The sequence below is a fragment of the Corythoichthys intestinalis genome, chromosome 7 (assembly GCF_030265065.1).
Source record: "Corythoichthys intestinalis isolate RoL2023-P3 chromosome 7, ASM3026506v1, whole genome shotgun sequence".
NCBI classification, from domain to species: Eukaryota; Metazoa; Chordata; class Actinopteri; order Syngnathiformes; family Syngnathidae; genus Corythoichthys; species Corythoichthys intestinalis.
In genome coordinates, this window is record NC_080401.1 from 49365775 (window position 1) to 49389426 (window position 23652).

The 23652-nt window shown below is 38.4% G+C and overlaps 1 protein-coding gene across 2 annotated transcripts in view; it reads right to left on the bottom strand.

Annotated features, from left to right (window-relative positions):
- Positions 1–1132: 1132 nt before the first annotated feature.
- Positions 1133–23652, bottom strand: part of LOC130918802 (single-stranded DNA-binding protein 3-like) — a 48308-nt gene continuing 25788 nt past the window's right edge. Inside the window, exons 6-18 of one of the 2 annotated variants that reach the window (XM_057840871.1) lie at positions 14479–14553; positions 14231–14293; positions 13963–14026; positions 10708–10781; positions 10533–10597; positions 10410–10458; positions 10120–10155; positions 9988–10039; positions 9842–9906; positions 7165–7243; positions 6987–7015; positions 6793–6894; positions 1133–1548 (exon numbers count right to left, since the gene is read on the bottom strand). In XM_057840871.1, coding sequence (XP_057696854.1) covers positions 1519–1548; positions 6793–6894; positions 6987–7015; positions 7165–7243; positions 9842–9906; positions 9988–10039; positions 10120–10155; positions 10410–10458; positions 10533–10597; positions 10708–10781; positions 13963–14026; positions 14231–14293; positions 14479–14553 — 783 coding nt within the window. In that variant the 3' untranslated portion in view covers positions 1133–1518. The remainder of the gene's footprint in view (positions 1549–6792; positions 6895–6986; positions 7016–7164; positions 7244–9841; positions 9907–9987; positions 10040–10119; positions 10156–10409; positions 10459–10532; positions 10598–10707; positions 10782–13962; positions 14027–14230; positions 14294–14478; positions 14554–23652) is intronic. The other variant, XM_057840873.1, reaches the window with a different exon arrangement.

Genomic DNA, 23652 nt, shown 5'->3' on the forward strand with positions numbered 1-23652 from the left:
AAATAGCACCAAGAATGCTTGGAGTCAAAGCGCTGGAGAATTCAGAGGTGGCCATTGATGAGTCCGAATCTAAATCCCATTGAACACTATGGAGAGATTTCAAAATTGCTGTTGCAAGAAGTCACCCTTCAAATCTGAGAGACCTGGAACAGTTCGCAAAAGAAGAGTGGTCCAAAATTCCATGCTGAGTGGTGCATGAAACTTGTTGATGGTTATAGGAAGCGATTGATTTCTGTTATTTCTTCCAAAGGATGTGCAACCAAATATTGAGTTGAGGGTGTCCACAATTTTGTCCAGCCCATTTTTTGCATTCTGAGTTAAATTGTGTACATTTAGGCTTTTCTCTTCAGCTTTTTTGTGTTTTTCCAAAGCAAATCAAAAATACAAACACATCCATACCCAAAACATTTGCAATAACGTTAATGTCTGGGAGAAACTATTTTCTGGAGAAATTCCAGGGGTGGCAATAATTTCATCTATGACTGTATATGGTGTTAAATTTGGGACACTTCTAGGTTCTTTTCCTATTCATATTGGGTCACTTCCTGTTTTGGGGGCATTTCCAGGTCACTTACTGCTTATTTGTTAAATTTAAATAAACTGTTACTGGCTCCAAATAACAATGGATTTAAATAAAAAGTTTCAATACATGCCCTACAAAGGGTTAAATACACGTTTTCTGCTTTTTCCATTAATTTTCAGTGTAAAACCATTGACGACCACTAGATAGAAGCAGAGGTATTACTCTGACAATGTTAATTTGACCACAGCAGACTAAAAAAAAAATGGAAGTAGAACCAAAAAAAAAAAAAAAAAGATTCAAACACAATGACACCAAAGCACCAACCAAAGCCAAAATCTCCATTTCACTTCTGTGTCATTCCTTGGCGCCAAAGTACTGCTTTAAAACGAGCACAAAAATGGCAAATGAAGGTTTCTGAATATGGAGGAACACTGTACGCGTTAACGTCCATGTGTGAAGTGGCGACAAGGGCGCATATGGCGAGAAGCAAAAACAAATAAAAATAAAAACCCAACTGGGAAAAAGCTCACGATGCACATGTACATGTATGTACAATTGTACACTCTCCAGTGTTAAAGTGGACTCCACCATCCAAATATCGGGGGACTGTCGCGATTGAGTAGCTGGTTTTTTCGCGCCACAGCCGTTTTGCTACCCCGTGTTTCATCGTTTTCCAATGTTAACTCTTTCACTGCCACTGACGATGCTAGACGTCCAATCGCATGGTTTCTGATCGTCCTTCTGCTGTGTATTTATATGAGTATCACTCGTAGACGTCTGATCCAATTGAAGTGGGAGGGTGGCAGCGAATGAACGTTCGTTCATTCGCTGCCACCCTCCCACCTCAAATGGATCCAACGTCTAGCGCCGTCAATGGCAGCCAATGAGTTAAGTGTGGATCCCTGATCCTCTGCTGATGCTTTTGGCCTTGCCTGATGCGTTGTTGCGGGGTTTTGAATCCTTGGAATGATGGCAAATTAGGAAGGCGCTGGGGGTCACACGCTCATCGTCATGGTGGGCGAATACTGCGGAGGAAAAGAGTTAGGAGTGAATAATCATGTTTCATTGACTAGATTTCCAATCCATTGTCAGTACAGAGTTGACATAATTATCTGCAGCTATTTTAATAGTCAAGGAATTGTTTAGAGAAGTAAAAATGGTAAAAAAATCCTCATTTTTGAACCAGTTTATTGTAAATCATAGACTTCACCATCAGTTAACGAGACACGGGGCCGATCGGTAGGAGGCCTATTTTCAAAAACTTAAAATTAGAATATTTTCAAAAACAAAGGCGCTATTAGGGGTGCGCGATACCCGTTTTTTTTAAACTGATACTGATATCGACAACTTCCTGCTCCTCAAAGCCGATAATAAATATATAATTTTTTAAATGTATAACCTGAGTTTTTGGAGGTTTAAAAAAAAAACTAGTGGTGGATTTAACATAGATTTGCCTTTGATCTCACCAGATTTTTCATAATGACATGAACAAAACAGTGCGTTTCACTTCTGCACTGCTCGACAGCCAGCTAAGAATGAATGCACTTCCATAAACCACAAGGCTTGGTCTTTTCTTGCTTTTATGGGATGACACTTGTCTTAATATTGTGAAAGTACAACAGAAAAATACACATATTCAATACTCAATATACAACAAACTGCACAATACACTTATATACACAACTACTATATTTATAGCATAGCACACTAGCTTGAGCTACTAAAGCAGTGGCTGGCTTCTATAACACAACAACTTCAGAAGTTCTGTACATATAAGCCTTCACCACAAAAGTAACCATATATTGCACATCCATATGTTATAGTAAACATAAAATACCTACAGACATATATTTCCAAGGCGGAAACGTAACAGAAAGCATTCACGATTGTCAATGCTCCCCCTAAACACCGCAGATACGTAGATGCAGTGAATTATTCTGACCAGCAGATGGAAGCAATGTCCCGCAAATGGTCAACTGATTTCCCATAATAGTGTGTAAACTGTAAAGCCAGAGCAGTACATATCATCAGTCCTATTAATAATGTTATTGGATTTATTGGGACGACGTCATAATTCCTATTATCGGACCGATAATTATCGGACCAATAATTATCATGCACCAGTAGCCGCTAGCGATCTAAAACCAAAACAGGCACCTCCCTTAGGCATACTGGACTGTCTCAGGAAATTAGAATACACAATATTCTAATTTTTTGAGACAGTCCTGTGTATATATACAGGACTGTCTCAGGAAATTAGAATACACAATATTCTAATTTCCTGAGACAGTCAGGAATACACAATATTCTAATTTCCTGAGACAGTCAGGAAATTAGAATATTGTGTATTCTAATTTCCTGAGACAGTCCTGTATATATACACAGGACTGTCTCAAAAAATTAGAATATTGTGTATTCTAATTTTCTGAGACAGTGTAGTATATGAATCTCCATGAGCAGCGACATAAAAAAAAAAAAAATATTCAAAGTCGTTCCCTAATAAAATCCTGATTATTTTTTCTACCAGTATAACAAAACTTAAAATGGCTATAAAATTCTTAGATTTTACACTAGATGCACATAAATCACCAAATGCAGAGATATAATCAGCTATATTTTCAGGATCAATAGCAATATTTAACATATCATATAAGTTTTGTGCAAAATAGCGACTTTTTTTTTTTAATTTAGTGCAAGTTTTCAACGACTAATAAATCACTCATTTTTCACATCAGAAACTTAATACTTGAGGAAAGCACGCAGAATCATCTAAATTTTAATCGACAAAAGCCAAATTAGCATTTTTCTATATACAATCACAATTTATTTAGGTTGAATTCCGATGTTACTATTGCCTCAGCACGAGGCACGTCTTGCCGGCTATCTGGCCCTCGTCTTTTTTAGAATGAAAGGTTACATAAAATAAAACAGGTAAGAGGCATTATTTGTATGGATGCAGAAATGTCTAAATTACTACTTTTTTGCCAAAAAACGGGCAGTTGGCCGAAAATTACCATATCATTTGAATGTAAAGTTACGCTTCTGTGTATGGATACAACATGGTAGCCATCACAAAACAAAGAGCTTTTTAAGTTGAAAATTCTTGTAAATAAATGTGTACATCCCATGAGTTCTATAGATATGAACATAGAACAGTCTAAATTCTTGGTTAAAAGCAAAAAACAGCCAGTTATCATTCAGTTTACGTAAATATTTCGAGCTAAAATTACGCTATTGTGTACATCCAACGTGGAGGCCATCACAAAACAAAGCGCTTTTTAGGTTGAAAGTTCTTGTGAATAAATGCGTAAACTTCATCCCTGAATTTCTATAGATATGAACATAGAACAGTCTAGATTCTTGGTTAAAAGTAAAAAACCAGGCAGTTATAATCACTCGAGACACTCCTGCCTGCTTGTATGCAGTAATCGTCCTTTTTCCACCTAAATCTGGTGTTTGAACATAGCGGGTGTTTGAGTTTATCACAGTGAAAGCCAAATGCTCTGTCTGGGTCGGCTCCCAACGGGAAGGCGTGGCGCAATGTTTGTGGGAGCTGTCTTGTAATCTGATGGTGAAGTCCATGCGTAAATATTCTTTTCTTTTATGTGGTTATATTTTTTTATTTTCTAAACTGTTTTTTTTTTTTTTAATTAACTCATTTGCTCCCAAAAACGTATAAATAGTATACGTTCTATTTCTAATTGTTCCAGTGACCCAAAAACGTATTTATACATCTTTTACGTTTTTTTTTTCTTTTTCTTTTTTTCAAAATAGACATCTCTGGGTACTGATTCAATTGATCTCCAAAGCACAAAGCTGAAAATCCATTTTAAAGCAATAAAACTGGCCACTGGAGGGCAGTACCGCATTTGGTAAGACTCGCAACCCTATTCAACGGCAACGAGAGGCCAAGCCGCAATGCCGGCGGAAGACGACCGAATGGATGCCAGGCGGCGGACGACCGAGCAGAACAACCAGGACCACTAGATGCTGTTGAGCCCCTGCTGCTCGCGAGCAGAGCCCGACTACAAAAAAAAAATCGTCTTTTTGAGACAGGCAACAATGAGGGAAAAGTTTAACCGGCTGTCGCGGCCACAATAGCGTCATCTTTCAGTTAGTTATGTATAAATAAATTGTTACTTTACTATCAAAAGCTCTATTTGTCTTGTTGTTTCTGTTAATTTGTAAAAGGAAAACATTATTTCGATGTTTGGGGTGAAACTAAAGCAAAAAATAGCTGTGTTATAGTCCAAGTTATGTTTGAAATGTATGCTTTCACAAAAAGCTCAATTTCTCCCGTTTTTTTTATCAGAAATTGGAAAATTGCTCAAACTAAGCTATTTTCTAATGCTGATTTCTAAAGAATGGAAAAAGATATGAACTTACTTTTTTTTGCTGAAAGAAGAGAGTCTAATCTTTCTTTTGGTGGGTTCCATGTTTATATTGCAATAGAACAGAATTTTCTGTGGGCCTTGCAAAATCAGTCAAAATCCAGTAAAACGGCCGGGAGCAAAGGGCCTTGCTCCGGTGAAAATGGCTGGGCATGAATGAGTTAAAAAATGAATTTGTTATTGCTGCATCAGCAGGTAGTTGTAAGCACAAATTTGAATTGCTGTTATTGAAGATGAAACTTAGTTCCTTTTTATCTTAGTTTCATTCTGCAAGTGTTGATGTCATGTGCATCTGAATAAAGTCAGCAAAACACACGGACGCTTTCAGAGCTTAGCTCGCTGTCTAGCTAGGACTTAGCTCCAACATCTTGGCGAGGCATATACAGTGACGTATAGTAGGCCTACATGTTTTTGGATAGTTAATTTTGAGATTTAAGGTTATTTTGGAGTACTTTAAGGGTTCATTTTGACTTATGCGGAAATTCGGGTAACATCAGCGTAGGAACAGAACTCGTTCGTAACCCGGGGACTACCTGAATAATTTTTGATCATAATATAAAATAATATAATATTTTTATTTATAATATTTCTAAGGGATTGATTTCAGCTGGATATTGTATAATCTCTTTAAAGGAGAGTTTATCTATGTGGCTGTCAGTGTGTTCTTGTTTTGTGGACGCCGAAACAGTTGGGCGGATATTGGCGAAATTTGACATAATTGAACTTTATGTGTCTGGGAGTGTTCTTAGATGGGTTTGATCTATGTAGGCCTCCATTTAGTGCGGGAAATTGGAAACTCAAAAAATTTGTACAGAAAATGCCAATTTTCACTTTTTCACCCGAGCATCGCCAGGCGATACTATTAGTGTTCTCTATTTCAAGTTCCAAAACCCTGTTTGTGCTTTTTATTGTAATAAATATCTTTTTTTCCAATTCGATTTTGAGGATTTTTGTCTAGTTTTTGGCCTAAAATGGCCAAGAAGTAGGTTATACTGAAAAAAAATAAGTATTTGTTCATATAGATGAAGTTGTGGTGAAGGAAAAAAAATCCCATGAAAGGGCATGTTAAACATTTTTTCACATGGTATGGAGACGCAAAATAAAAAGAAAAAACTCCCAAAATAGGCTGTTAAGGTTAAGGTTTTTGCCTTTTTTACTAATTATATTTCTTTGTACTTATATATTCCTCCAATTCTTTGTATATATTTGTAGGGCTGCAGCTATCGATTATTTCAGTAGTCGATTGATCGATGAACTAGTTAGGTCGAAAAATCGAGTAATCAGATAGGGAACATGAACAATTAAAATACCTTAGCTGAGCCTCAAACAGTATAAAAAAATAAGTAAATGAGGATCTATGTAAAACAAAAGAACAATTGGCTAACTTACATAGCAAAATTCCACTACCTTAAAAGCTATAAAATGCTAACTTTTTATTTTTTATTTTTTAAACAATGCTCTTAACAAATGGTTCAGACACATACTCCCACAAAAAAAAAAAACAAAAACAAAAAAAAAACGGCTAAATATACCTATAAACTAACTTACAAATGCATAAAAAAAAAAAAAAACATTAGCTCAAACAAAAACTTTGTTTATGTTGGTCTTAACAGGGAGCAGTTGGATTCAACCATGTGAAATGAGGCAGAGTAGAGGGCAGTGTATCCACCCAAATCAATATCAGGAAATGCAAACACTTTCAAAATAAACTACTACATCGCCAGTTTAATGAAACGAATACTCAAACCAGCAAAGTTTAAATCAAATCTTTTTAATCGAATACTCAAGTTAATCAATTAATCGTTGCAACACTATATATTTGTTAAATTAAGTTCAGCCAACAAGGGGTTAAGTGGCACGACGACAATTGTGACTTACGTTCTCGCTCTGAAAGGAGTGGAGGAAGTTCCCACTCAGCTCTCCATCATCCCTCGGGGTCCCGGGAGGATTGCTAATGCCACTTAAATTGTTTGGAGAATTCTGGAAATGACCCAAAAACGAGCATGTAAATTGTTATTGTGTCTGCAAAGAGAGATGGATTTCATGGTCGCGTTGCTTCTTGTCAAGTTTACCTTGTTCATTCCGTCCAAATCACCAGAGCCTAAACAAACCAAAAGAACGTTATGAGAAAGAAATGTTAAGCAATTGGGTTGATTTCTCAGATAACTGTACTGTACTTGAATACTTATTTTTCTGATGACTTTTTAATTATAATGTTGTTTTGAGTGGAGTCAAGAGAGTTGCTGTTACCTAGTGACCCGTTCATGTGGTGCGGTTCCATCCCAGCCATGGCTCCCAGGGGTCCGTCAGAGCCGGGGCCCATGGGGAACTGAAGCGGAAACACAATGTGATAGCTGTCCAATCCGTTTGAACTACGGGGGGTGGCAGCAATTAATTTTGAATCGTTCGAATTTGAACGGTTCCAGTTCCGATTCCATGTTTCTATTCCGGTTCCAAACGATTCTCGATTCAGATTCGTTTAATAGGCAGGGTAAAAAAAATTGCATAGTTGAAATTAATTTCTTAACTTCGATTATCTTTTAAATTATAATAACTTTCAACTAACTTTGCTATGAATTTCTCACAGCGCTATTTTTAACTTGTATGTAAATATTAATCTTTGAACTTGAATATGATGAAGTTTCTTTCCACAGGAGTGCTCAAGGAGAAAATATTTACATGTATTGTTTTGCCTATGTTTTAGAGTGTCTTATGCTGCAGGCTTTTATTGTATTGCATCATTTGTTTTACGTGGTATTTCTACAAGTTAGTTAAGGGCTGACATCTCGCAGGTGTCAGGCAGGGAGTGTTCCTGTCTCTTGATCTTAAGTTGACTATTTTTTAAGTTTGATTTCTTTCTAAACTGATATATTGTTCAAGCCACTACTTTCCCCCCCTCATTTTGGGTCCTGCGGCGTGTGCAATGATGCGGCCAATTTGTGCATTTTTCTGACGGTCGCCAGGGGCGCTCGAGCATGGAATGTGGGAGTGAGACATGTGGAATATATGTGTCGAGGAAGACGCTAGTTTGCACTTTTACCGGTGGTTAAACTTTGTGCGTTGTGCATGAATAGAGGTGGCGGACCCTCGTCTTTGTGCATGAGTAGAATTGGCAGATCTGCATCATGGAAAACGCTTGAAAAAATTAAATTGGCCATCCGAGTTGTATGGGAAGTTTTGATGACTCGCGGCGAGAGATCGTTTGCCAAAACTCGCCTCATGCGAAGAGCAGCTATTGCACAGGTATGCCGGGGGAGCCTGGCAGCGTGAAGCGGTGTGAAAGAAGTCCGCCATCACCAACGGGTTTCAAGGGGCCAGTCTGCTGCATGAAGAGGAGGACGGCATGGGCTCAGGAGTGAATATGCCTTATTATGGGACACATTAAAGGCGACAGCGAAGGAGAGACTGAGTAGGTGCATGGCAAAGTGTATCTGAGCGTCTTCATATCCGACACTGAGGGTGAAGACTTCCATGGTTTGAGTGCAAAGGAGGAAGATGAAGATTGCTAACAAAGACTTTTATGTTTTTAATAACCAGCCCAATTAGTGTTGTACCGCGTGTTGATGATATGTAACTTCCGTGCCGCTGCTATATAACTGCCGTGTTTGCTGGCGCTGTTTAAACGAAAAGTTAAGGTGTGTTATCAAAATTTTGAAAACTCTGTGTATTTCTCTGTCAGTATCTCTTGTTACTAAGCGGGCACACGCAGCTTATAGGCAAGAGATGCTTATGTATGTACAAAATGGTTTTTCCTTTAAAAATGTACTGGGTGAGGCTTGTAAGCAGGGGCGCCCAATAGTCCAGAAATTAAGGTAGTTGGAAAAGAATCCTTGATGTGTACACACGGTACCCACCTCCTCTGCACTACACATTGGCAACCCTTGATAAAACAAAATCTGTAAGTTTGCACGTTTTAACAGAGTGTCTGGTATCATTTTGGTTTGTTTATTCTCTTACTATGTTGTCATTTATGTCAAGCGAAGGAACACGTATCTGTGGTAAGCTAAATTAGCCACTTTATATGATTTGCTCATAACGTCTTCATAACATCATCTTCGTGGTGTTCGGCAGTTATTTTTTTTCCGGTCGGTGGTCAGGGCATTGAAACTTGGAATCGAAATAAAAAAATTCGATTCGAATGGTTCCAGGAGAACCGGAGTGTTGGTCCCGGATCCCATCGATAACCAACCGTAATTTTGACATGGATGGGTTGGCAGCGATCATTCCCAGACAAAAAGAATTTGACGGCTATCATCTTCAAGAGGGCTTCATGAATGGAGAACTATTATGACAGTCAAGGAGTCGTGTAGAGACATTTTGGACATTAAAAATTGTATATATCTTTTCTAAATAATAAAAAGGAAAATATTCTGTATTTATCATGTTGTTTTTTTACATTGATTACCGAACATGAAAAGGAAAAATGAATTCCTTTTAAAAGTATTTATTTAAAAAAAAATTTTTTTTTTTTCAATTTGAAAAAAGGAAAAAACTGCAACTAGTAACCAAGTCATTGACAACTATTTTGACAATCAAGGAATCGTTTAGACATTTTTGACAGAAGAATTGTAAAAATCCTTCTTTATGAGCATCGTAATAGTAAATATTCTCGTTTATTTCTTTTATTTGTTTACATTTTTCTGAGTTATAATAAACAATAAAGGAAACAAAACCAGAAAAATATTTATGAGCTTTTCTTTATACTTTGTTTTATGTTTTAAATAAACAAGGAAAACTGCAAATATAATAATAATAATTTTTTAAAAAATTCTTTCATTTTTTTAATTAAAAAAAAAAATGTAGTCCTCAATGAAAGATCATCTTTGTTTGAATCAAAAATAGTTATTCGCCAGCCCTCTCAGTTCAAATGGTATGGGCGTCTATAGCTGTCAACGGCAGTGAATGAATCAAGATTACCACAACTTACATTATTCCGATTGCCGGGTCCAGTGTTAATCATGGTATACAAATTGTCACCAGAGTTGTTGGAGTCTGTTAACAAAAATTAATAATAACATGAACATTCAAATGACTAGCAGTGGAGAATGCATAGCAACAGTGAGGAGTAGTCACCTGCAGGGCTTGGCATTATGGGAGTCCCTGGTGGTCCTCCTCCAGACGCTCCCTTTAAAAAAACATGACAGGTAATTGCACATTTTGTTCCAAAATGTTGCTTTAATAATGGCTTTGAAAATTTCTTCTCACCCCGTACGCTCCAGGAGAAGGTGACGAGTAAGGCATCTGTAACGGAGAAAACAATGACCATTACTGACCAGCAACCGCACACTCTGTACCTCAAAGTGTCGTCATTCATCATTGCGCCATCCTAATAACGTTACGGCTGTCCGTTCCGATGTCAGTTTGAAAGCGTGACACATAATACTGCAATTCCATCTCAGGCGGGTGAGCATTAAGACTTCTGCAGCGATTTAACTGCAATTTGAACCGGCACTTTTATGTCTGGACTGTGTGTGCTTGTGTATGCGTGAACTTACAGAATTTGCGTTGTTAGGATTGGGCCATGGTCGCCCAGTTCCGGGGCCCCTACATGGCAAAAGCAGTGTTAAACCTGACTATTAGTTTGACCTGAAGCGACTAGTGCATTATCGAAGGCTCACATGTTGACGCCTGGCATGCCGGGACCCATGGTGTTGTGGGGGGGCCTCATCCCGCCACCAAAGTTCTGACAAGACATCAGAATTACGATTAATTATTACAACATAGTCCTCACATAACCGGACAAATCACCAAAAATGGACAACCTTAGTTTTTCAAAAAAGGAGGGGAGCTTACCTGCGGTCCGGGTCCCATCGGCCCCATGCCTCGGGGGCCACTCATTCTCTGCATGGGCCCTAAGTTAGGATGACCTGGTTGGATGAAGGCAGTTAATGAGAAGAGGAAAAGACTCATCGTACATTGCGCTTCACCCAGAAAAAATCAGTCCCTGACAAAAGTCTTGTCGCTTATCCATTTTGTAGAAACAATTGCTAATAACCCAACTTTTAATTATTCAATTGGTTTCAGAAATGGCTTATATGAAAGCTAAGACCCTCCCAAATTATATTAAAAAACTCAGAGGGTGAAGACAATTAAAAAACCGTGTGGCATTTGCCAAGGCCCACAGCCTGTCAAAAGGATGGACGCTGGAAAAGTGGCAAAAGGTGGTTTTTCAGATGAATCTTCCACTGAATTACACCACAGCCGCCGCAAATATTGCAAGAGACCAACTGGAGCCTGCCTGGATCTGAGATTGATTCAGAAAACAGTGAAGTTTGGTGGTGGCAAAATCATGGTCTGGGGTTACATCCAGTATGGGGGTGTGCGAGAGATCTGCAGGGCGGAAGGCAACATAAATAGTCTGAAATGTCAACAAATCTTAGCTGCCTCTTAGATTCCTAACCATAAAAAGGGGCAAATTCTGCAGCAGGATGGTGCTCCATCGCATACTTCAATCTCTACCTCAAAGTTCCTCAAGGCAAAGAAGATCAAGATCCTCCAGGACTGGCCAGCCCAGTCACCAGACATGATCATCATTGAGCATGTCTGGGGTAGGATGAAAGAGGGAGCATGGAAGACGAAACCCAAGAATGTTGATGAACTCTGGGAGGCATGCAAGACTGCTCCTGATGACTTCATCAATAAATTGTATGAATCCTTGCCGAACCGCATGCAGTCCTTCAAGCCCATGGAAGTCATACAAAATATTAAATTTAGATCTCACAGCACCACTACTTAATTCGCTTATGTTATGTAAAATATTTTTGTATTTGAAGTACATTTTTTGTTCAATTTTCACACTACTTTGTGTAGGCGACAAAACTTTTGTCTTGCCAAAATTTGACCTCTATGTCTTCATTAAATGATACATCTTTTTTCAGTGAAACAAATATATTTTTGTACATTCAACATCATTTGGGAGGGTCTTTGCTTTCATATGAGCCATTTCTGAAACCAATTGAATAATTAAAAGTCAGGTTATTAGCAATTGTTTCTGTAAAATGGATAAGCGACAAGACTTTAGTCAGGGACTGTACACCAATCAACTAGTTTTTCCAAGAATGATACTATGATTCAACTGAATTTTTCAGTACAGCTTCATTCAGAAACTAACTCGCAGTGTCGTCAAATTTGGTTGGCGGGGGCATCTTTGCCAGAGGAAGAATGAGTTTACTGTATTGTATTTTTCGGACTAACAGTTGCAGTTTGCAGGAGCGACTTAAGCCCTTTTCACACATACCTGAACTTTGGTTAATTCCCGGGATTTAAACAGGTAGCCCTTATGTGTGAAAGCAATTTCCCGGGTTGAATGATACAAACATGACACGGAAAGGAAAATAAGACGAAGCAGTAGTCATAATAATAATGTAACGAATCGGGTTCTAATTTGGAGTTGTGTTTTGCATGCTGTTCCTTGAACGCACGGTGTGAATAACGAGAGTGTGTGAGAGGTGCGGAAGAGTGGGAAGTTTTTACTTTATCATTTCATGTTGTTGTTTGCTGACAGTTGCCAGTGTTATTTTGCACAAGTTCTGAAATAAATTATTAAAAACCTGACAACTTCTTTGCTGATGTTACAATAATAAATCAGGGGAAAAAAAAAAACGTTTTTATTGTCACCTTAACTTATAGGGACTGGCGAACGGAGGTTGGAGGAGACCGGGCATATTGTCGAGCGAATTCACTCACATACACACCACGCTCATATTTTTCTGTCATTTCCTTCTTAATTTCAATGGTAAGCGTCACCTTTTTCCGCCGTGCGTCAGTCTTGCGGGGAACCCATGAAATTGCAACGCTGTCATAAGCAGTCGTATTTCGAGCATGTTGTCATATGTTGAGACAAATGACGAGTCAAATTTTACGTCGGATGTCGAAGGGATCGTATGTTGATGCGATTGTATGCCGAGGTACCACTGTACGTGTGAAATTATTAACACAATATTATATCATTTAGCATGTTATTTTCACAATAAACCGCAAGCGGGCGCTGAAGGCCTGTGTTTCAACATTGGCGGGTACTCTAAAAAAAACAACTGAGAAGGGCTGAACAAAATGGCAACGAAAAGAAAATCATTCTATATCATTTCCCCATTTTCCCTCTTCATTGCTCATTTTTGGCTGGTGCGACTTATCGTCAGGTGCGACTTATAGTCCAAAAAATACGGTATGTGTGTAAGTATTTAAGGAGTTGCTGTAAAAACTATTGGTTCAGAAACAAAATGGCCTCAAACAAATCAAAACCGGTAAAAATCTAGCTTGCCAAAGCGACACAGTAATAGTACTGTAATTTATTGAGATGTATTCTATTGTTCTTTACAGAATGTGTCTACCGGTTGTTTTATAATAGTCACCAGATCAGATCATAGGCATTGTTTGTGGACATTCAAGCATTTATTTAGTCTTTGTTTTATTGCTCTAGGTGTACAGCAGTGGTTCTTAACCTGGGTTTGATCGAACCCCAGGGGTTCGGTGAGTAAGTCTACGGGGTTCGGCGAAGGTAAAGAAAAGCGGAACTTTATTTTTCTATGCTGATTAAATCCAGGCAAAGTGGCTTTTTACACCAGGTTTTGGACTGGTTTGCTCCCAATTTACAGACCTAATGCATTTCTTTTACTTCTCGTTCTCGATCGGATAGGAGGAGGAACTGGTTTGCTCAGTGGAAGGTTGACTCGCACTTGTTATGAGGGAATATAACAGACCAATGGGCAGCGCGTCATCAAATTTTGACCTGTTTATAAAACATGCTGTCAAAATGTGAAGAATTTTTAATGGGTATTTGCCAAATGATTAGCTTGCTAGCTTGGATATAGCAGTTTTGAATTTGAAAAAAATTGCTTTATTATCAAATTCTGAAGGGTTCGGTGAATCCACATGTGAAACTTGTGGGGTTCGGTACCTTTAGCAAGGTTAAGAACCACTGGTGTACATGGACCTAACTTAAAATCTAACACTGTGTCTAACCATATAGTAAACAAATGTTTACTTTTACTTTAACGGAAAATACGGAAATATAAACTGTATCTTTAGACAAAATGGGAGTGAGTCTACCTTGTGGCCGTGTGGGGTCCATATTAGGCAACATAGGATGTGGGCCAGGTCCTCCCCCTGGTGGCTAAGAGCAGAAATACATCATGTTTTCCATTTCTAGCATTCAGTTAAGCACAAATTACTTGTCGAACTTTGACTTTAATTTGAATTTGATGAAAGTATCTTATAGTTGGAAATAATTGGAGGAGTCTTAAAAGAAAATATATTCATAATGCAATTTACTCGTTTGTTAAATTATGGGATGCAACGCAGTGTGTTTGGGTTTTACCTGGTTTCCCATCCTGATAGGGGGACCTCTTGGCCCTCCTGCGAAGCGAGGTGACATGAAGGACTAGGAAACAAATGAGATATTTGCGTTAAATTTCAACCCAAACTTTTTCCTTCCTTTCTTCGGATTGTGCGAGCACCGAGGCGGCGTCCAACATCAGGCAGAGACAAAAAGAGCAAAGCGTGACGGACCTAGCGCAGACAGCAAAACGGAGAACAGGAGGGCCAAAGAGGGAAAGGGAACGTTACCTGACTGTGGGGCCCCATCATATTGTTAGGGGGAGGAGGCTGAGGGTGAGGAGAGCCCTGGGGACCGGGAGGACCCTGCGGCATTGCACAAAATGACGGCAAAATAGAGGAGGGGGGGTGAAGAGAGAAAGAAGGGCAAAGACAGAAAGAGAGAAGCGGGGTTACTGCAGGGCAGAGGACAGTTTGAGAGTGAGAGATGCGCAAAAAACAAACAAAACAAAAAAAAAATGCAACAACAGAATGAGCTTTGCTATCATGTTCCAAACACTGTGAGACAAGCTAAGCAGAGAGGAGCGAGCACGTGACACTTGGCCTTGAATGAGACAAGAGGATATGGGCTCTTTTGCTCTGTCAATCAAGGAACGGAGAAGCCTTGCTGCATGCAGCATGTCATCAACTCTAATTTCCCCCCGAAATAACAGCATCAATTAAGCTCTGTGCAATTAGCTTTACAAACAACACTTAACACTCACACGTAGCTGCTGATCTGAAAAGGGAACGAGGGGATCCAATTTTGAGCCTCCTCTACTGGATTCCGGTTTGCGTGCTAGCGTCATGTCAAAATGTTTTTTTCAAAAGCAGAATTAGAATGAACACATAATGAGTGATCTTAACGATGGCCTCTTGTTTATTAAGTGTGCAGCCACGGCGGTGCGGTTATTTAGGGGCTGTTTACGCGACAATGGTGGTGACAACGCGAAAAAAACTTTTCCAGAGAACCCTATCGTTTACACGCCGACAGTGTTTGGGGGGGCTGAAATCACAAAAATTTGAAAACGCCTTCCACAGTGGAAATCTTGAGAATGCTCTCTCCTGTTGTCACCGTCTAATAGGGCTGGGCGATATGGCCTGAAGCACGTATCACGATAAATTGAGCAGATTTACCTCGATAACGATAAATGACGATAAATTCACCCAAGCAGACTGTTATATAATTTGAAAATCTGAATCAATGCAAGAAATACAGATTAACCGTTTCTTGTTGATTTATTTACCAGCTTTCAATTTAATATATCTAACAATTGTACATGAAGTCTAAACATTAAGTATACAAAAATGTATTGTAAACAATAAGAATTCAAGTATGAACATTTAAAACAGCTTGTATGGCTTGAATAATGTACATTGTCAAAATCAATATGCCTGTGCAAACATGTCATTGCGACACAAATTACTTACAGCTTGAACAGTACACTTCAAAAAGACAATTTATTGTTAATGGCTGCTGTGACATAATTACTCAACACAAGTGTTTACCGCAAGGTTTCAGGTTTTTTTTTTTCCCAGTGCATTTTTTTAATACATACACACATTAAAGCTGCATTGATCTAATGACACAGAATTAAGCACATACAGAAAAATAGCTGGGGCCATTAAACAGTTATAATTTTCACTGTTAGATTGTACTTTATGCTGAATGCTTTAACATCACAAAAGCTATCAGAGAAATCATACACAGACAAGAGATACACAATAACGTGATAAACTAATGCTGCATTCCAGAGAAGTGGGAAGTTGGATTTATCCCACTCGGATGGTACCAGTTCCGACTTCAAAGCGTTCCAAGCAAATGTAAACAACAAAGATGGCTGATCGCGACAAGGTGTTTTTTATTTTGGCCATCCAAAGACATTTTGACCTCCAGCGAACCTGCCTTCCTATAAGCGATCAAATAGTTGAGGAAAAACGACGGCTGCGTTATAGCCCAGCCTGTAAACTGCCTTTTTTAGTTACATCCTTTGCTGATCGTCAATATAAAAACATAGCACAACAAAGATAATTCACTGTATGAGAAAAAAATACATGGCGTCTCAAATAAACTTGATTTACTTCATTATTGTGTTATCATTCAATACTTTTTCATGAGCGCCATTTTGTCCAGTGACGTCAGATTGAAACAACTTGGAAGTCGGGTTAGTTATTTTTTCTCCGACTTCGCGACTTGGACCTTCCAGTTTGAATGGCGTTTCAATGATATTTTCCTACTCGGAGGTCGGAAAAGTCCGACATCCCACTTTTCTGGAACGCAGCATAATTGCTAGATGCAGTCCGAGACCAATCCACTCATTAAGTTCAGCTGTTTAGAGCCGCTATCAGACTCCATCACGTTCATTTGTAGCGTTAACCGCTAGCGCCGTTAGCCACTAGCGTTAGCCTGTGGCTTGGTTACCAGTAGAAAGCGTTGAAAGCATCCTCTTTGGAAATCGTGAGAACAAGGGAGGACAGCAGGTGAAAGCCCATCTGGGTGCCGCCAAGAGTCTATTTAATGTCGGGTGAAAGTTTGGCGAACCTCCCTTAAGCAACACTCCATCCCGTTTGCTTGTAGCGTTAGCCGCTAGCGTTAGCCTACCGGGCTCGTTTGTTTGGTTTCCTGATAACCACGTGACTCCATACGTTAGCACGCTGTCTGCTTTCTTAAAGGGAAATGAACATAGCCGAACAACACAGAGTCAAAGCGGGATGAAAAGACTATATTCTCTTGTTTTATTAAATTACCGAATTTACTGTCATGGTCAAAATGACATCGGACATCGTAAAGAATTTCGGTACCGGTAAATTTTCGGTTTACCGCCCTGCTCTACCGTCTAAACAGCTTATAATGCAAAAGTGAGGGGCCGTTTACATGGTGACTCTCCGAGAATACGAAAAATTTCAAATTTGCATTTATATGGGCCTGTCTCCATTCGAACAATGTCGAAATTCCGCATGAAAACGATGTAGTATTCATGGCAGGCCCTAGGGTGCCCCCAGATTTACAGTGCGACAGCGAATGATGCATTTTGACCCCAACAAGGTCCTCAGCCCGGAAAAATCTATGCCCGCCCACTCGAAGCAATGGCATTTTTCTTTTGTTCAAAAAGGCACAAAAATGGAAACATTCAACATATTTAATTTAAAATATTATCAAAACACTAAATTAAAGCGACATACCGCCATATTTGCTGTTTTTAACGTTTAGTAGCACCGCTGCGCACGCCCAATGTGACGTGTACGAGTGCTGATGTTATCGACGCGGTCTCGCGCCGTGGGAGCTTTTGATATCCATACGGAGCAAGCCCTCCCTCATTCCCTCGCAATCGAATTTTTCCACTTTGGAGGCAGGCTTCAGAATTTTTCGTCTTCGCCGACACCATATGCACGCGAGGCGATTCCGCTACTCAGTCATTGAGTCTTTGTGTCGCAGAGTCGCCATGCAAACTGTGCCTGAGTTTTGGGTGACACCTGACTTCTGTACTCCAGAACAGAACAATAGGTGGCGATAATTCTCTAATATGTTTGTCAGTAGAGGAGGTGAAGATACTCGACAGAGTATGAAAGCATGTAGGGCTGCGGCTAACGATTATTTCAGTAGTCGATTAATCGATGAACTAGTTAGTTCGAATAATCAAGGAATCGGAAAAGGAACATGAAAAATTAAAATACCTGAGCTGAGCCTCAAACGGTATTAAAGAATAAAAAAAAAAGAATCCTTTAATGTCACAATAAACATAGTCACCGCGAGAATCAGTTTGGCAGCTAGCATGACGGTATACAGTAAAAATTACAAGAAAAAATATAAATGATTAAGAAAAACACTAATTTATAAAATAGGCACACGTGAATGTACAGGAGTTCAAATTTTGCCTATTTCACATCGCCCCCAAAACTATAACAATTACAACAGGCCATTTCTATCTTTTAAAGAAAAATAATTATATTTTGAAATAATTTAACAACAAAACTGTATCAACAATCCTACCTAACGGAAGTCATTTTTTCTTCTTATGATACCGCTTAAAATGCGAAGTTTATCTTATTCAATTGGTGTTAGCCCTCCCACTACAAATGGATTGGACTTCCATTGCCAATGAGTTTTAATAAACGTCAATTATTCGTTTGCGGTCAGCCCTTGTCCCGATCCCCTGCCGTATTTTTAAAGCTTCTAAGAGTGAACGTAAACCTCTTCATTCCACATGGTTGCCCAACAAGTTGAGCTTCATGAGATATTGATCAACAGAAGACGCAGCTCACTTCCATTTCTCCATTAGGGAAAATGGTGGTGCCACGCCTGCCTGTTTACAGCACTGGCCGGGCTCGTGCATACTAAACATCAATGATATTTACTCCATTTTCACTCAGTATAGTGCTCAATTTTTTGCTCGTATCTTGGAAAACTCAAACATGCACTTGTAGCTCAAAGTACTGGTGTTTTTTTCCCTTTACGGACAATGAAAAAAATAAAAATCCTTTGACTCTAAACATGTATGTTGGAAAAGTCGTTAAATTTAAAATGAGGAATGTCCCCGATCCAATCACGTAATCTGAAATCGTGCCCGATCAGGTCATTTTTTCGAGGATCAGAAGCTAATGCTACGATAGCGTCATGCAGGAGTTAAAATATCCTAAGTATGGAAATATTTTACATTTTAATGGGCTTCCCTCCCCCACCTTAATAAAAATGCCAAGGTATTGGATCGGTACATGGTATCAGCAGATCCTCAAAATCAGGTGACTCATAATAACAATATGTGATCGGGACAACCCTATTTAAAATTGCTGAGTCAGCAACATAACACTGGACTAACCATAAATATTTTTTTAGGTCTGACAGCTGTTTTTAAACCATTTTGAGTGCAGAATCCAAAGCTTCAACAGCTTACCTACTATACTTATTATGTTGTAACTACATGCAGACAACTCGCCAGATCCAATGTAGAAACATAATGGGGCTAAATAAACATTGCAGTCATGCTTGTCTCTTTCATATTTCATTGTAAGTCAATATATATATATTAGGGCTGTCAAAATTATCGCGTTAACGCGCGGTAATTAATTTATTTTTTTTTAATCACCTTAAAATATTTGACGCAATTAACGCACATGTCCCGCTCAGACAGTATTCTGCCTTTTGGTAAGTTTTACAGCAAGGCTTTTTTTGCTGTCCAACAGCGAACTCTTGTGGTTGCTTTGCGACATGGTTTATTGTTTTCTTGCCAGCTCATTATGGCTGCACGACGTCTCGGGCTGATAATGTTGTGCTTATATGATCCTTGGACAAGATTTGTCCGTAAGTTAAGTATGGTTGTTGTAAAGAATGTACATATTATGTTAGTAAGCGAAATGTTATATTTTTTGTATGAGACGCTTTTTGTGTATGTTTAGTGAACCTGTATAGCGTGCTAAGCTAACGTTGTTGCTAATGCAACGCTTGTGTACTTTTATTTTGTAGCTTTACGACGGTCTAAAGAGGACAATGGTTTGAGGCCATTTTATTAATAAATCAGATGAAAAAGGAAGAAGTCTAATTATTAAGGTGTCGTTCACTAGCTGTCTAGCTTTGGAAAAAGTAGACGCTTCGGAGTGAGGACAGCATAGACAGATTTAAACGACAGTAGAGTGAAATGCCCACTACAGTCCTTATGTACCGTATGTTGAATGTATATATCCATCTTGTGTCTTATCTTTCCATTCCAACAATTTATTTTACAGAATATATATATAATTTACAGAAAAATATGGCATATTTTATAGATGGTTTGAATTGCGATTAATTGCGATTAATTACGATTAATTAATTTTTAAGCTGTAATTAACCCAATAAAAATTTTAATCGCTTGACATATATATATATATATATATATATATTTATATATATATATACATATATATATATATATATATATGAAACAAGCACACACTTTATGCCAAGTATAGTACAGTGATCCCTCGCTCCATCGAAGAGTTTTTTTCATTTAAAAATAAATAAATAAATATAATGTAGTCTCACTGTCCCTCCTGCTGCTTTTCTTCATCAGGCAGTGCACTGGAGTTGCTTAACGATAATTGACAGACGTTAAGGTTTGATCTTGCCAGAGATGATTTCAAGCCAAAACTTCCAAGTGCCGCATGCGTCAATCATCATTTAGGTTGTTAAACAGTTGCTGTAGCAACTCATTGTAATTGAGCAGCTTGAGCGGATTTGAGTGGACTCACTCAATGAAGCATTTAATAAAGACAAGCATTTTTCTTCTTTATTTTTGTTTAAAAATAATTCAGTGGGACAGTAACATGTTTAAAACTAATTAGTACGTTTGAAGTGCTAAAAAACATTTATAAAAATCTATACATATACATAAAAGTTTTTTTTTGTTTTTTTTTAATGATACTTTGGAGGAAAAAAGTGAAAAAAATGTCTTGTATGTATCTCTTTCCAATTCTAAATCTGAATCTACTTTGAACACACACACAAATTTAAAAAACATTTTGTGCTACTTTGCGGTTTTTCACTTATCGTGGCAGGTTCTGGTCCACATTAACTGCGAAAAACTAGGGATCACTGTATTCTCTCTATCACTCATGCTCTATTTTTTTTTTCCCCCGTAGAAAACAGGGGCCCTGCAATTCGTAAATTTAAAGTGATCGATAAAAACTGATTAGGTTTGGATTCTACACCCAAAAGTGAGCTAAAAACAGCTGTCCTTACCTAAAGTAACAGAAAAATTGTTCCCAAGTGTTCACACATGTGCCTATTATAAAACTGAATTAGAACTCTATTAATAAGTTTGTGACTGGTAGAAGTCCAATCCATTTAAAGTGGGAGGCTTAGCAGCGAATGCTAGTGCCATCAAAGACAGCCAATGATTTAATTGAAAATGCTTTGAAACATAAAAATCTGGAAAATTCAGATTCATCAAAAAGCCTTGAAATCAGGAAAAAAAAAGCCAAATGGCATAAATATTCCAAATTTCAGTGAAGGGTTAAAATACCAGTACAACCCAAGCTATTAGCTTAATGAAAATGAGGCTGCACTTAAGATGACTCATGATGTGTTCATGTTAATTACACGACAAACATTCTGACACTGATGTGAGCAAGAATAAGTTTACACACACATACCGGAATTTAACTAGTCATAAATTTGGATCCCTTGTTTTCTTTTAGATCATCAGTATTAACTGATTGCACTAGGAGTATGACAGTATATTAGAGCTGTCCCGACTAGTCGACATAGTCGACGTCATCGATGATGTAAATCCGTCGACGAGCAAAACATCCCGTCGCTGGTTAATGAAGGGTTAAAAAAATATATGCGTGGAAAGTTCAGAATGTTGGACGCTCTGTATGCAAGCGGGGAGAGTGGCACAAAGCCAAAAAAGCGCACCAGTGTCCAAAAAATTGACTTATTTCAAAGAAACAAAGGAGGGTACACTCTTTTGTCCTGTCTCTTCAATGCCAAGCTTGGCTGCACGTCGGCCGTGAATAAACACCTAAAGCGCCGTCACCCAGTTTGTAAGTCCATCTAACTAACTAACGACATGTTTTATTGAAGTTGCTAAGCCTGTCACGATATGCAATGAGTCCATTTATCGCACGGCAAATAAAAATGAGGGCAGTAATTTTCACGGCTGCCTTTTATCGCTGCGCACGTGCGTGCATACATTGGTGCGTGCGTGCTGATGGCATATGAGACTCCAGTTCCTTTCTCTTATCAACACCCTGTAAAATCAAAGTTCAGATATACAGAATAAGAAAACACATCTATATTAAACACTGTAACGTTAGCACTGCTACACTGAGGTGAATGGGGAAAAAAGGCAACTTACTTTAGCCTGTTATAAAACATTGGTAGTCGTCTAGTGAAAGCAAACTGGCAGTTAAAAGGTGACACTTCAAACACGAAAAATCGCTGGTTAACAGCACTTGCAAACGAAAAAAATGACCAAAAAAATATATTACTGACACTACATGCAATGACAAAAACTGCTTTTGTTGCGGAGTGTAAAGCTGAAGTTAGCGGTTTAGCGAATGTACTTCCGGTGAACATTTCAAAATAAAAGCATGTCATGTTCGTCATATAAATAGCGATTTCTGGAGTTAATCCCACATATTTCAGAATTCTGATTCTACACTAAGAATACCTTTAAAATGACACCCTTTATGAAAAATCTGATTGGCAATGAATAATCATTATAATTATTATAATACTATTATATATAGTACTATACTATAATCAGGGGTGCACATAAGTGTTCCGCATGCGCGCATGCGTACTGGACGTAGACGAACGCGCTGGCCCTCAACGGCTTCCATACGCTTTTGCGTACCGATGGCTGACCACTGTATTTGCGGCAGACACGAGAAAATAACTTCTCAAAATGTCGAAGAGGCAGGCCCCACCGAGTAATTATTTCCGTGTTCCCCCACCCCCGTCAAAAGACAGATAGACGACAAAGACGTCACCGGAGCTACCGAAAAAAAAGGACTTTTGTTGAAAAGTGGCTGCAGGAGGTACCATGGTTAGAAGTAAATGATGCTCGCACTGAAATGCGGTACAAAATGTGCCGTGAGAATCCCAATGTCGCTGATAAGAGCAGAGCATTTTATGTAGGGTTAAAGAATTTCTGCCATCCAAACTTTGAAAAGCACGAAAAAAACAGAGAGCATGTGGCAATTAAGCAAACTATCGATGTCAGACAGGAACCCACTCGCCCTATGGACAAGTGGCAGAATAAAGGTAATGAAAACAGCGCCATGCACTGACAAACGTGATTTTGCTCGCATTTTACAAAGCTAAACATGCACGTTCAATGAGGTCTTATGAGGAGGACATCCCACTTTTACAAAGGCTTGGAGTTAATGTGGGAGCCGCATAATGCCCTTTATTTTGAATAGATGCTTTTATATTTATTTCTTTAAATTTCACTTCAAAGTAATGGCAATTTTGTTGTGCCAGTTGATGTTAATCAAGCATTAATTTTTAATATAATTAATTAAAGTTAATTGGCTCCAAGTAAAGCGTGTCATAATTTTATCACATCAGGTGGGTCGGCTCTCAAGCTCAATGAGGACCAAGTCACATCTCCAGGTCCTCCTCTGAGAACCTGGGCAAAATAAATATGTGCACCCCTGACTATAATATTAATGCTAGGTGTTTTTTTAAGAATTTTTTTTAATCATGTTGGAAAGGCGAAGTCAGTGTTCTGAATCTGTTTACATTCCATTCTTTTGCACTAGTTAATTCTATCAGCATTTGAACTCATTGATTTTTTAAATTTATTGTTATTTACGTGTTTATTTGTACTTAAATAAATAATTTAAGTGTTCCAATATGTTTTTGTGAATTGATAAGCGTCAACAAAAATTTCATTGATAAATTAGTTAAAAAAATAAATAAATAAAATAATTATTAGATTA